Source organism: Megascapheus bottae, chromosome 1, assembly GCF_031878675.1.
Source record: "Megascapheus bottae isolate mThoBot1 chromosome 1, mThoBot2.hap1, whole genome shotgun sequence".
NCBI lineage: Eukaryota > Metazoa > Chordata > Mammalia > Rodentia > Geomyidae > Megascapheus > Megascapheus bottae.
In genome coordinates this window covers 56896457-56911919 of record NC_143509.1, presented here as the reverse complement: position 1 = coordinate 56911919, position 15463 = coordinate 56896457, and the positions used below count along the sequence as shown (strand labels likewise).

The window sequence follows — 15463 nt, the reverse complement described above, 5'->3', positions numbered from 1 at the left end:
ACACATTCAAGCCCTTGGCTTGACTGGGTATTTACTGTGCAGAGAAAGCCCAAGGAGTTGTCTCAGAGCCAGGTGGATGCCAGCTAGTTTTCTCAGCGCGTCTCAGGGCTAATCTAACCCAGCAGAAGCTTCCTGTCAGTCTGCCCACCTCCCTGAGTTCTTGGAGTCTGAGGGAAGGGAGTGTATGTACCAGCTCTGAGTTTTAAGTCCCTTTTCTCTCTCTCTTCCCTGTACTACAGGAATTGGGATTTACCAATTTTATTCGAACCCTCCGAGAGGGAGACCTCGAAAGACTAGGGAAAAGGAAGGAGGAGTTGTAATTTCCACCTCAGAGAAAGCTTTTCCATTACACTGTGAATGATAATCTGTTTTGTCTTTCTTCTTGAATTTCCATGTTCTGAAGACAAGATTTTTTTATAGCCACTTGTGGCCTTTTGTACAATTTTGAAATAAAATTAAGCTTTATTTGGTTGTGTGGTTTGTCTTTACAGAGCCTGGGACTGTCAGGCTCACATGGAAATAGAGACACATGTCCTCAGACCTTTGCCTGTCTGGGAGGCAAAGCTGTGCTGAGTGCCACATCAATACCAAGGGTCTCCTGGGGGCAGGCAGAGAGGGCATTGGTGCTGGCCTGTTATTAAAGAGCAGACATAGAAATCAGACCAAAAAATACCATTGGGAAAAGGCTGGATACTGAGCAGAGAAATATATTTGAATGTTAAGATGCTCAGGGGACCTGGATGCTAAAGCAACATCAGCCAAGCATTGACTTCCAAATTATTGTTCTAATATTGGTAAGTCGTCCTGAAACTCATTTACATATTTTTTATTTTCCAATGATTTCTCTTTTCTCCTTTCTCCATTCCCTTCCTGCTGTCCTGCTAAAGAAAATTAAGTCACCCTTCAGGCTGAATGTAATGCCGAAGCCCCTTGGAGGTACATGGGAAAGGGACCATTGCACTGACTGTTTGCTAGCACCACTGCTACAAGGCCTTACTTCTAGCAACCCCACCCCAGATATAAGAACCTCAAACATCCACACTACTTGACCTGCTGCCTGCCTGTGAACAACTCCCCTGACCCACTTGTCCCACTGGTCTTCTGGTATTCTACATCATGCACGACCAACTGAACTCTGTGCCCAATGGTACAGCTAGAGCCCCAGCTCTCCTATGAAACTTCTGTCTACTTGTGCATTTCTCCACATGGAAGAGAACATCTTCAATCTTTTTATTTTCTTCATTTTTATTAGCATGCATTATCTATGCAAACTGGTTTCATTGTGACATTTTCACACATGTATACAGTGTGTTCCAATAAATCATTCCCCCATCATTCTTTTACCCTCTTCCTCTCCTAAAACAATTCAAGTTCTGTTGTGTTCTCTGTCTCTCTCTCTGTCTCTCTCTGACACACACACACACACACACACACACACACACACACACATACACACACACACACACACGAGTTCCTTTCATGTCAGGAATTCACTAGGGAAAACTGGGGCCCAAGCCCAAGAATCCTGCTGAGGCCTGGCTCACATAGGCAATAAGGAATCCTGAATCCTCTCATGCCAGACACCATACCTTCTGTTAATCTCATCCGTGATTATAGGCTCAGTAGCACAAAATTCACCAAAACTTTCACACTACTCATAGATAAAACTAATCCTTGATATTTTACATGTTTTCTCACTGATTTTAAGGTACTCTATTTTTTAATAAAACTTGAAAAGGCACCAGGCAGGTGCAGTGGCTCATGCCTATAATCCTAGCTACTCAGAAAGCTGAGATCTGAGGATCAAGGTTCAAAGCCAGCCTAGGCACAAAAGGACTGAGACTCTTATCTCCAATTAACCTCTAGAAAATGGCAAGTGGGGCTTGGCTCTAGGGTGGGGCAGTAGACTTGAGCTAAAGAGCTCAAGGATAACACCCAGACCCAGAAGTAGGGCGATATCCTTGAGCTAAAGGGCTCAGGGACAGCACCCAGTTCTAGTTCAAGCCCCATGACCCACAAAACTAACAAACTTGAAAAGGTAAGCTGAATAAAATTTGTGTCATGAATAACCCTGCTGCTCATTTGCATGGAGATGAGATTTACTGTTTAGTAGTCTCAAATGTTTAGCAAAATGCCCAGTTTCAGTGGCTTACGCCTATAATCCTAGCTACTGATGAGGCTGAGATCTGAGGATTACAGTTCAAAGCTAGCCCTGGCAGGTAAGTCCCGGTGAGACGAATCTAATAAACTATTCCCCCCCCCCAAAAAAAAACAAAAGTAGTAGCACTTTGGTAGAGCACTAGCAAATAGGTCAAATAGTTCATAAAAGTACCCAGGCCCTAAGGTCAAGCCCCATAACTGTCAAAAAAAAAAAAGAAAGAGAAAATTTAACAAAATATTTGAGCATTTTCCCATTAAATAATTATCAACATAACTCCAAAAGACTGAAGCAGAGATTCTTAACTTTGGTATTATTGACATTTAGGATCAGATTCTGCTGCAGTTTTTGATAACCAAAAATGTCTCCAGATTTTGTAGAATAACCCTTGGGAGACATAATCACCTCTAGTTAAGAACCAGTGCTTATATAGTACTTCATCCTATGTAAATACCATTATGTATATGTAAGTTATAATTGTTTTCTATCATAATCTCTAGTTGTGTTATTTTACCCATTTTTCAGAACCAATTTTTTAGCTCAAAAGTATGCTTGTTAAAAATTAGCATAGAGGGGGGAAGGGAAATGGGGACCATGACATGAGAAAGGGTATCAATGTTTGGGAAGTAATGCACTTTCTATCTGGTGAATATAATGTAACCCTTCTATTAATTACAATAAAAATATATGGAAAAAATAGCATAAAAACCTTATACGACAGAAATTTATTATTTTTTTTGCTAAGAGTATATGAAATTACCTGTTTTTTTTTAATCAACTAATTCCCTGGTTTCTATCTCCATGTGTATGTGTATAGGTATATGTGTACATGTATAGAGAGAGAGAGACTGTCTCACTATTGTATCTGTCTCCATAGACAGACAGAGTCTCACTGTATTCTAATTTCTTTTTTTTTTTTTTTTTTTTTGCCAGTCCTGGGCTTGAGCTCAGGGCCTGAGCACTTATCCTTGGGCTTTCTCAAGAACAGAGCTCTACCACTTGAGCCTCAGCACCATTTCTGGCTTTTTTCTATGTATGTGGTACCGAGGAATCGAACCCAGGTCTTTGTGCATGCTAGGCAAGCACTCTACCACTAGGCCAAACTCCCGGCCCCTGTATTCTAATTTCATACCCCCAAATTAACTACTCTTGAGTGCGGTAGGTATCCTTTTAGAGTGTTCATTTGTAAACAAATATATATTGTTTTATGGTTTCAACTTAAGTCTTTATACATGTGAGGTGAGCTTTCTTCACCAGCTGTACCCTCATCTCCATAATATGCTTTTTGTCTGTGTGTTAATGTATATACATGTATGTCTATGCATATATAGATAGTATGAATTCCAACAACTTTCTATTTCAAAATTATGATTTTTTTCCTGGTATTTAAAGATATCTCTCATACTTATTTTGATTTAAGGAATGGAATTGGAATCCAGCTTTTTGTTTTTCAAAATGGCTAGCCACTTGTCTCAGCACCATTTTGTTGTTTTTTTTTGTTTTTAATTTTATTTTTATTGTCGGGGTAATGTATAGAGGGGTTAGAATTACATTTGCTAGTTAGTAGGTGCACTATTTCTCACACATTGATACCCCTTCTCATATTTTTGTGCCCATTTCCTTCCCCCCCCCATCCCTTCCCATTTAGTCTCATGCTATATGACCTCATGTAGCTAGGTTTTGAGCTATTGTAATCCTCTGCAAGGAGAGTTCTGGATGTGTACTAATCATTACAAATGAGGGACACCACTGAGCCTGTGTTCCTTTGGGTCTGGCTTACTTCACTTAATATGATTTTTTCCAAGTCTTTCCATTTCCTTCCAAATAGGGTGATGTCATTCTTTCTGAAGGAAGCATAGAATCATCAGCTGAGAAACATCTAGGTTGTTTCCAAATCTTTGAGATGGTTAAATAGCTCCATTTTGAATTGTCTTTTTTTCCCCCACTACAATGAGACTCTTACCCCCAGTTTTTTGTTTTGTTTTGTTTTGTTTGTGTGTATGTGTGTGTGTGTGTGTTGTTTGGTTGTTGTAGGAGGTTTGGGGATTGTTTTGTTGTCTTTTGGTTCCCTGCTGGCATTTTAAAACTTGTTCTGGCTGTTTTTTTATAAATCTTTTCCAGTTAAACTTTCTGTCTCATAGTTGAGTTTCTTCTAACCAAAGATTATGATATCCTCTCAGTACAGTAAGCACTCTGCTTGACAAGTAAACAGAAATGGAAGCTGAGGAATTTCATATTCATTTCTCATCAAACAAAAGCCCACATCTTCCTTGTACTATTGGACTGAATTAAAATCATCCTTTTGGTCATCTCTAGCTTCTTAGAAGCTCTAGTTGGCAAAGCTTTCTAGAAATTTTCCAGTAAGGCCTCTCTCACAACCTCTTTTCCCTTCTTTTTACCCCCTTCACTTTAACATGTAAGTTCATCTCCCATTGCAAACACTGCTGGCTTGATTGATGTGTGCCTTCATTTTCTTTTCCCTTCTTTTTCCCTTCTTCCCCTCCCCACCCTGCTTCACTTTACCATCTAAGTTCATTGCATTAATTATTAAGTAATCATCTCCCATTGATTAATATGTGTCTTCCTTTTCACTGAAATCACTTCTAATTGTGAAGTCAAAAGACACATTTTTAACTAGGAGAGAACAAAGAAATGGGTGATGTCCAAAAAGAAATGCACTCATTATTTGACTTTTGTATATCACCTTTCTAATAACTGTTTTGTTTTTAAAAATGCATTTTTAGAACATCCTCATCTTGAGTTACATCTTGTATTCTTGTGTGGCTGCTAACCACACAACAAGCCAATTAATGCTAGAGACAAATGTGAAGACAGTGAAGACAGCTTCATTTGAAAAGTGAGCTCAATGAGAGGATGGAGGACATGTGTCCAGTCTATTTAGGAGTGGTTGATGCAATAGCACCAGAGGGGCGCCACTAGACAGTTAGGTACAATGGACGGACCAAACGAGGCACATCTGGGCCTTATCACCTAGTCTCTCCACACCTTGCAGACCTGCAGATCGCAGGAATAAAGCCCTGAGTTTCCTTGGACTCTTCTTAAAACTTTGCCTGCACACAGTTCCTGACATATAATGAACAGGCTAGAAGAGAGCTGCCCAAGGACCGCTTGATGGTTGCCAAAACTGACAGTAATTAAAGAAAACATCCTTAGTCATTGACTTCACTTTGCGTATTTCAGCTTTCTCTAAGTCTGTCACTTTCATGAGCTGAAAACAATGCCCTTATGGATCCATAAGTCTCCCTAGCTCTAACCTCGACACTTACTTACATATTTCAAAAGACCTCCAGGTTACTTTACTGCGCAGCCACACTGAGCGCCCTGGGTAAACTGCTGTGAACTGCCGAGGTGCACAGGGCTGGCCATGCAGGTAGAGTCAGCCCTGAGTACCCACATATACTTCAGATCTTCAGATGCAATCAACTGTGGATTAAAAGACAGGACTTTGATGGTTGGGTTTGCACTGAACATGAACAGGCTTTTTCTAGTTATAACTCCCTCACTAATCTAGTACAACAACTATTTGCATAGCATTTACATGGTAGTATGTATTTAAGTAATCCAGAAATGATGTAGTAAAGAATACAGGAGTGTGTGAGTTCTGTGCAAATATTGTGCCACCTTATAAAAGGATGTGAGCATCTGAAGACTTTTCCTTGAAGCAGTCTCCCAAGAATACAAAGAGATGGTCGTATATATGTGTAGAAGTAAAGCTAGGAAAACAGGAAAATTAGGTTTTTCCAACATCCTTCTCTAAAATGTTGCTTTTGTGTTTTTAATATTCAAGTTGTTTTCATCATACATTCAGTTGGAAGCTACTTATATAAACACATTCATGCTATCAACACTCAGTACAAAGCTACCACACACACAGCTACAAAGATCTCAGCTGGAAAACTCAAGGGTAGGAATAGTAAGTCCATTTCTGTATCTGTCTGGACCAGTAAATGAACCATGTTATTGACTGCTTGGCCTGGCTTCTAGGCTGAGAATTACCAAGCAGATGTCTCCTCTAACAGGATGTTAGGGCAGTCTCCTGACTGCCTTCCATTTATCCACTTTCTCTTCAGAAATTTACCTGGGTTTTAAAAGTCTTCAAATCAAAAAATAAACCTGTAAAAGCATAATGGGGCTTATCTGAATGCAAGCAGACATTTCATTTTCAGAAGCCTCTGCCTTGTTAGAAAGTAAAAGAAGTGTTGAGAAAATGGAAAATACTGATAACAATAGCTCATAGAATGAGTGAGTAAACAAAAGCTTCATCAGCCAGGGCTGGAATGGGATGGAGTGGTTTCAGCCACAGGAAGTGGCAGCTAGAAAATCTGGGATCAATCATAATTTCACAGAAACTACTTCTGGAAGTTGTACTTACAAGGAGTTTTCCATTCTTTTCTGTGGTTTTACAGATTTTCTAATGGGCACGATTATTTTTGATAAGGCAGAAATTGGTTTTAAAATGAGAAATGTCCCTATAAGAAAAAAAGGATGATTGAGAAAAACTGAGGTTTCATTAAACTAGAGTTGGAGCTAGGTGTTGGTGACTCAAATCTATAATCCCAGCTGTCTAAGAGTCTGAGATATAAGGAACAAGATGGAAAGCCAGCTTGGGAAGACAGATCTGAGAGACTCTTAATCTCTAATTAACCAGCAAAATCTGGAAGTGATGGTGTGACTCCAGCACTAAAGCAGTCATGATGAAGAACATGAGGCCTTGAGTTGAAGCCCTAGTATTAGTACAAATAAATACAGTGAATAGCTTCTCTAGAAATGTAAAAAGAAAACTACAAAAACGTACCAAGAAGGAAGTAGAGGGGGATCTTAGTGAAATTAAGATAAAATAGTACTAGGAAAGAAAAAAGAGAGCAACCATAGGAGGAATGAAAACAATAATGAAAGTAAAATGGACTTGGTGATTAAAAATAAGTGCCCATCTTGGAAACTTTTTTATTTTTTGGCCAGTCCTGGGCTTGGGCTCAGGGCCTGAGCACCGTCCTTGGGTTTTCTCAAGGCTAGAGCTCTACCACTTGAGCCACAGCACAACTACCGGCTTTTTTCTGTGTATGTGGTACCAATGAATCGAATCCAGGTCTTTGTGCATGCTAGGCACTCACTCTACACTAGGCTAAACTCTCGGCCCCATGGAAACTTTCTTAATTAGTTTCAGAATAATAAATTGATGAGACTATCAAGATAGTGGGAGTCAGAGTTGAAAAGGAGGTAAATAAATACCATTTTGTAAACTTTTGATGGAGTCTTCTCCAAAAGAGGAAAGGAAAAATGTTATGAAGTTGCCCCAAATGCCTTCTTAATTCCAATTTTTCAAATGAGTCACCTGGATCAAGATATTCATAACTTGGGGCCGGGAGTTTGGCCTAGTGGTAGAGTGCTTGCCTAGCATGTGTGAAGACCTGATTTTGGTTCCTCGGTACCACATACACAGAAAAAGCCAGAAATGGTGCTTTTGCTCAAGTGGTAGAGCTCTAGCTTTGAGAAAGCCCAAGGACAGTGCTCAGGCCCTGAGTTCAAGCCCCGGAACTGGCAGAGAGAGAAAGAGAGAGAGAGAGAGAGAGAGAGAGAGAGAGAGAGAGAGAGAGAGAGAGAGAGAGAGAGAGAGAGAGAGAGAGAGAGAGAGAGAGAGAGAGGGAGAGAGAGAGGTGAGGGGGATATTTATAACTTGACTTAATTGCACATTAATTTTGTGTGGTGCTGACTGACCATAACTGCAAATAACAAGAGATTCTTGTAGCCTCTAAGGATGACCTGGGTAATGGAATAATGATGATAATTAAAAGGTGGTGAATCCACTTTCCACCCTGAAATAGAATGCCAAATAGAAATAGTTAGTATTCATTGAAAGCAGCATGTGAATAATCAGATAAAAGAAAAGTACTTAGTGAAGGCAAGAAACACTTAGTGAAAAGTCTTTTAACATTTATTTTTGTAGCACAATAAAATAAAAAAGTGAGTTTTAAAATTCATGGCTTATCTAAAGAAACTCTCTGAGACTTATTGCCTACATATAAAATTACTTTAAAGAGAGAACTTGAGACTTGTATTATAAAGTAGAAGAACTCAAAGTTCCTTTTAACTGAACTATACATTGATATGTGAAAGTGCTTTTAATTAGAGATAATTAAAATAATAGGCTATATTTAAATAATTACACACTAGAAGGTGTCTACAAAATGATAAGAACTTAGCTATAAAGTTTTAACGTTAACAATATCAAGACATAATGATACCTTGTCTCCTTGAAATTTTTGCTAATCTTTTTTTTTTTTTAACCTCACTTGCCCTTCTTTTCCCAGAAGGGGGAAAAGTCCCACCCGTTTACAGATTTTGCTTCAACAGGTACAGAAGAAAATTATTGAAGATATATCATCTCCATGACAAAGTAACAAACATATTTCCTATTGAAACAAACTTAAAGTTAATGGATCTTAGTTGGATCCTAGTTGGCTCCTGCCTATAATCCTAGCTACACAGGAGGCTGATATCTGAGGATATCATTCAAAGCCAGCACAGGCAGTAAAGACCAAAATCTTTTATTTCCAGTTAGCCACCAAAAATATAGTGAAAGTGTGGCTCAAGTGATAGTCTTGGTGAAAAACGCCAAGTGAGAACAGAAGGCCCTGAGCTCAAGGACAGAACTAGTATTAAAATATAAAAATAAAAAGTTAGGGCCAGGAGTTTGGCCTAGTGGTAGAGTGCTTGCCTAGCATGCATGAAGACCCGGGTTCGATTCCTCGGTACCACATACATAGAAAAAAGCCGGAAGTGGTGCTGAGGCTCAAGTGGTAGAGCTTTAGCCTTGAAAAAGTCCAAGGACAGTGCTCAGGCCCTGAGCTCAAGCCCAGGACTGGCAAAAAATAAAAAATAAAAAGTTAATGGATCTTCTGAAATATACACATTAATTTTTGTTTGTGGAAGTATAGCTACACATATAATGTATGATGGATCTGATTACTGTTCGCATTAATAGTTAACTCAAAAAAATGAGTAAAACTAGAAAGCCATACCTCTAAGAAGAGATGCTTAAGTATAATCTCAGTAGCAATAAAATGAAATGTGAATTAAAATAAGCCATTTTTCTACATTCAGATGAGCAAAGTATTTTTTAAATCATGGAACCAAAACATTTTCAGTTAATTTGTGCTAGAGCCTAGGTACTGTCTTTGAGCTGTTATGCTCTATCACTTGAGCCACAAATCTACTTCCAGCCTTTTTTGCTAGTTAATTGGAGATGAATGTCTCACAGACATTCTTGCCTAGTCTGGCTTCTAATCACAATACTCAGATCTCAGCCTCCTAAATAGCTACGATTATAGGCATGACCACCAGTGCCTGGCACCAGTAATATTTCAAAGTACATAAAACATGTTTGGCCGTTATTTGGAAATATATGTCAGGAAATACAAAAATGTCATTTCAATTTAGCAGTTCTAGTTGTAGGAATATATCCTTATGAAATAATCCCCAAAATAGAAAGTTACAAGCAAGAGATTATTAATCTGTTCATTATTCATTACAGAAAATAAAGGGTCTGACATGGTGGCACATTAAGGGGATTACTGTACAGTATAGGATTGCCCTTAGAGACCAGTCTGGAGGAAAAAGTTGCTGAGAATGAATCTCAGCAAATAAGCTGAGTGTATAGCATACAACTTCAACCTAGCTATGATGGAGTTGTAACTGGGGCCAGGCAGAGGCTAACCCAGGCAAAAATGTAAGACTGTATCTGGAAAATAACTAAAAAGGGCTGAGGACCTGGCTCAAGTGGTAGAACATCTTTCTAGCAAGCACGCGCCCCTAAGTTCAAACCCCAGTACCAGAAAAAAAAAAAAAAAACAAGAAGTCAGGTGCAGTCTTAGCTACTCAGGAGGCTGAGATCTGAGGATCAAGGTTCAAAGCCATCCCAGGAACTAAAGAACATGAGACTCATCTCCAGTTAACCACCAGAAAGCCAGAAATAGTGCTATGGTTCAAGGGGTAAGGTGGTCGCCTTGAGCTGAAGAACTCAGGGACAGTGCTCAGACCCAGAGTTCAAGTCCCACAACCAACAAAAAATAAATACATAAATAACAAATGAGAGTATTGTTCCAAATATCCAGACATGTAATAATAAAACATGTGTAAATTACAACACATTAATTTGAAATATGCTTTAGATGATAAAAATGTTAGTTAAGAGACAACAAGCATGCCTGGTGCCACTGGCTCACACTTGTCAACCTAACTACACAGGAGGCTGAGATCTGAGGATCAAGGTTCAAAGCCAGCCAGGGCAGAAATTAACCACCCAAAAAGCCAGAAGTGGAGTTGTGTCTCAAGTGGTAGGGTGCTCGTCTAGAGCAAAAAAGCTCAGGCATGATGTCCAAGCCCCTGAGTTCAAGCACCAGGACTCAAACACACAAAAGCTTGAGGACAGCGCTCAGCCCCTGAGTTCAAAACTCAGAAGTCCCAGAACTGACAAGAAAGCAGGAAGGCAAGGAAGAAGGGAGGGAAGGGAGAGAGAGAGAGAGAGAGAGAGAGAGAGAGAGAGAGAGAGAGAGAGAGAGAGAGAGAGAGAGAGGGAGGGAGGGAGGGAGGGAGGGAGGGAGGGAGGGAGGGAGGGAGGGAGGGAGGGAGAGAGAGAACAAGGAAAAAAACATAAAACATAAACCAGGTACCGGTGGCTCACTCCTTTAGTCCTAGCTAATCAGAAGGCTGAGATCTGAGGATCGAGGTTCAAAGCCAGCCCAGGCACAAAAGGACCTGAGACTCCAATTAACCTCTAGAAAACAGGAAGTGGGGCTTGGCTCAAGGGTGGGTAGGGTGGTAGCCTTGAGCTGAAGAGCTCAGGGACAGCGCCCTGGCAGAGTTCAAGGTCCATGACTCACATAAATAAATAAATAAATAAATAAATATACAAAACACAATATATATGTACTGAAATATCATGGTGAAACCCTTGATGCAATTAATACACTCTAGAACAAAATGAGTATCAGGAAAATAAAACAAGCTCTATTGAAGGGTGGGTACTAATAGGGGGGGATTGAGCTAACGGGATCGAGAGGGCAGTTAAAATAAGGATGAAAATCTGGTAAAAGTAGTTTCTTTGCATGTATGGAAATAGAACAATGAAACCTGTTGAAATTGTTTTAATAAAGGAAGAAAAGAATAAGAAAGAATAATAGAGGGATTGAGATTGATCTGGATACAATGTATACCTTTATGAAAATGTCACAATGAAACTAAAACCATGTTTTAAGACCCAAGACCCAGGGATCTTAGGTTAGATCTAGCCTCTCCCTACCCCTCTCATATGAAAAGAAAGAGACATGATGAGGACAGAGGAAAGAAGTTATGTGACAGCTGGTGAGAAGACCACTTACATATATCTTCAGCATTCTTCAGTAGTATAAATACTGGTTTTAGGTTTGTTTTGTGCTTGCTTGCTTGCTTTTTTCTTTCTTTTTTTTTTACTGTGCTGTTCCTAGGAGCTTCAAGTTAGGGCCTGAGTGTTGTCCCTGAGTTTTTTGCTCAAAGCTAGCATTCTATCACTTGAGCTACAGCTCTACTTCTGGCTTTTTCATGGCTCATTGGACATAAGAGATTCACAGACTTTCCTGTCCTGGCTGGTTTCAAACAGCAATCCTCATAAGTCAGTCTCTGGAGTAGCTAGAATTACAGGTGTGAGCCACATTTGGACCCCTGGCAACTGACTTCAGGTTAAATAGCAAGAATAGGAATGAAAAAGCTATGCACAGTTAAAAGAGCCCAAAGTTAGAGGTATGGCCTACTTGACCATTAGCTCAGTCTTTGTCCCTAGGTTTCCTGTGTAAGTGGTCTGTAGTTTGGGGCTGCTTTGTTCAAAATGATAAGAAGTCACTGAAGGTCTAAGGGGCAATTTGCCTTTTGTCACAAGATTTTTATTGGTGAATTCCATTTTTCATGGAGCTTCAGATGATTGTAAAGTGACTTCAGGCAGGGAATAACTCAGATCAAAGAGCACAGGTTCAAGGTGGCAAGAGGCTGTATGCCCAGCTTTTAGACAGTTCACGGGCCTCACAAAAGCACCTTTCAGATTGCCTCCTCATACAACTAAATTATGAAATGGCTAAGACCGACAAGTTAATAGAGGTAGAAAGTAGACTAATGGCTCCCCAGAGTGAGGGGAATGGAAGAGGGGCTATAGTTATTGAGCTTCTTTTCGGAATGGTGAAAATATTTTAACTTTTGAGTGTTTGTTGTTGTTTATTGGGGATGGGGGATGTCTGTTTGCTTGCTTGCTTGCTTTTAAAGTAAGAAGACTGGGTCTAAGCAACATCGCCTAGTTCTCAAACCCATCCTGGTGCCTTGCTGGGTATCAGGGGCTTTCTACCCACTTCTGTAAAGCCTAAAGGTGAGAGAGGCCATTCATTGAATTGCAGATGTCATGCTATTTAGACTTAGGAGAGCTTTTGCTACAGTGAATGCTGTGTATGAGAAATTTGAGGCTCACCCCTATACCGAAAGTTCTGTTTTTTTCTGGCCTGTACCCCCAAACATGTGGTTTTTGTCTTTAAAGGCTTTGTGCTAGCTCTCTTTTAGGCTGCAGGTCTTTGAGATGGGAGCCTACCTGCAGATTCCCAATAAAGGCTCCCAATTCAACCTCTCAAAATGTGGCTTTCTTTGTTTTCTCATAACTGAGTTCTGGTACAACACTTTCTTTTTTGTTGTTATTATTAAATGCATTGAATATTGTTCCTTCCTTTTCTATTATAAGGAACAGTGTGAGGAACATTAGTATTAGTTTGTCTTAAAAGATCTGGTTGACAAACAACGGACAAAGGCCTCATATCTAAAATATATCAACAACTCAAAAAATTGAATCACTCCAAAACTAACCTCCAAAGTAACAACCATCCCATTAAAAAATGGGCCAAAGACTTAAAGAGAGTCTTCTCTGAAGAAGAAACAAAAATGGCCTATAGACACATGAAGAAATGCTCAACATCTCTGGTCATAAAAGAAATGCAAATCAAAACAACTCTAAGATTCCACCTCACTCCAGTTAGAATGGCCAGGATCAGGAAAACGAATAACAACAGATGCTGGAGGGGATGTGGCCAGGAGGGATCACTACTACACTGTTGGTGGGAGTGCAAACCCATCCAACCACTATGGAAAGCAGTGTGGCAGTGCCTCAAAAGGCTAAACATAGAACTCCCCTATGACCCAGCAATTCCACTACTTGGCATTTACCCAACCATCCAGAAACAAGGACATACTAAACCCACTAGCACAACAATGTTCATTGCAGCACTATTCACCATAGCAAAGATATGGAACCAACCTAGATGTCCCTCAGTTGATGAGTGGATCAACAAGTTGTGGTATTTGTACACAATGGAATTCTATGCTGCTGTCAGAAAGAATGACATCGCCCCATTTGTTAGGAAATGGAAAGACTTAGAAAAAATCATATTAAGTGAAGTAAGCCAGACTCAAAGGAACTTAGGCTCAATGGTTTCCCTCATTTGTCATAATCAGTAGAAACCTTGGGCTCTACTAGCAGAGATCTGCAATAGAGCAAAATCTTGATACATAAGGCCATATAATGTGAAGCTAATTGAAAGGACCTCCAGGATATTGAAACAAAAGCCATATAATGAATGATTGTTGTCCTTAATGTACTATGTTGTCTCTCATCTCCTTTGCTGTCCCTTGGTTATCTCATATTGGTATAGTATCTCACTTTGTTATCTGACATATTGAATTTATTTGTATTTGGATATTTGAAATTTGATAGGGAAGGGGGGAAAACCAAGACGGGTGGGGGGTGTGGGGGGGGAGGGAAATGGGTACCAAGACATGTGAAAGGGTATCAAAGTATGTGAATTAATGCACCTTCTATCTGGCAAGTATCATGTAACCCTTTTACTAATTACAATAAAAAAAAAGATCTGGTTGAATTCAGCAGTAAATCCATCTAGTCCTGGTCTTTTCTTTGTTGGGACACTCTAAAGATCTGTTTAGGTAGTTTATATCCTCTTACTGAAATTTGAGTAGGTCGCATACATATAAAATTTATCCATTTTTTTCTAGATTTCCTAGTTTATTAGAGTATACATTTTCAAGTATTCTCAAATGATCCTCTGAATTTCATGGTTATTTGGTGTGATCTTTCCTTTCTCATCTATTTTTTTTTTTTTTTTTGGTTGGTCTTCAGGCTTGAACTCTGGGCCTGGGTGTTTCCCCTAAACTCTTCAGCTCAAGGCTAGTGTTCTACCATATTAAGCCACAGCATCACTTTCAGTTTTCTGGTGGTTAATTGGAGGTGAGGGTCTCACAGACTTTCATGTCTGTGCTGGCTTTAAACCTCAGATCTCAGCCTCTTGAGTAGCTAGGATTAAAGGTGTGAGCCACCAGCGTCCAGCTCATCTATAATTTTTAATTTGGGTCCTTGTCTTTATTTCAGTTTAGCTAAGATATGTTAGTCTTATTTACTATATTATTCTTTTGCTCTCCACTTTACTAATCTGATCTCCATTATCTCTTTCCATCTAGTACTTCGTGGTTTGGTTTATTCTCGGCTTATTTTTTTCTTCTTCCCGTCCCTTAACTTTCTTCACTCAAAGCTAACTCTACCACTTGAGCCACAGCTTCATTTCTGGCTTTTTGGTAACTAACTAGAAATAACAGTCTCACGGACTTACTGTCTTGTCTGGTTTCAAACTGAGATCCTCTGATCTCAGCCTCCCAAGAAGCTAGGATTTTGGAAGTAAACCACTGGCACCCATCTTGCTCTGATATTTTAATGAAGGCATTCATAGCTATACATTTTTCCTTTTAGCCATCTTTACTCTTTCCCAAAGTATCCAGCAAGTTGTATTTTCATTTTGACTTGATTCTTAAGTATTTTATAATTTTCTCCCTGATCCTCTCTGCACTACTCAGATTGAGGGAAATTAGCTATAGGTTTTTTTGTTTTTTTGTTTTTTTTTTTGGCCAGTCCTGGGCTTGAGCTCAGGGCCTGAGCACTGTCCTTGGACTTTCTCAAGGCTAGAGCTCTACCACTTGAGCCTCAGCACCATTTCTGGCTTTTTTCTATGTATATGGTACCGAGGAATCAAACCCGGGTCTTCATGCATGCTAGGCAAGCACTCTACCACTAGGCCAAACTCCCGGTCCCTGCTTTGAGAAAGAAAAAAAAGATAAAATGAAAACTGCCGGTTATTTCATTATCAAAAGGTAACTATTAGGGCACGAGGGTAGATTACAAGTGTTCTATGATTTGACTCCATGAATGAGAAGAGT

At 39.6% G+C, this 15463-nt stretch overlaps 1 protein-coding gene across 1 annotated transcript in view; it reads left to right on the top strand.

Moving 5' to 3' along the window:
• Positions 1 to 465, top strand: part of Pdia5 (protein disulfide isomerase family A member 5) — an 88921-nt gene extending 88456 nt beyond the window's left edge. The window contains exon 17 of the mRNA XM_090345345.1: positions 240 to 465. Within this exon, the coding sequence (XP_090201471.1) occupies positions 240 to 320 (81 nt within the window). The 3' untranslated portion in view covers positions 321 to 465. The remainder of the gene's footprint in view (positions 1 to 239) is intronic.
• Positions 466 to 15463: the final 14998 nt, after the last annotated feature.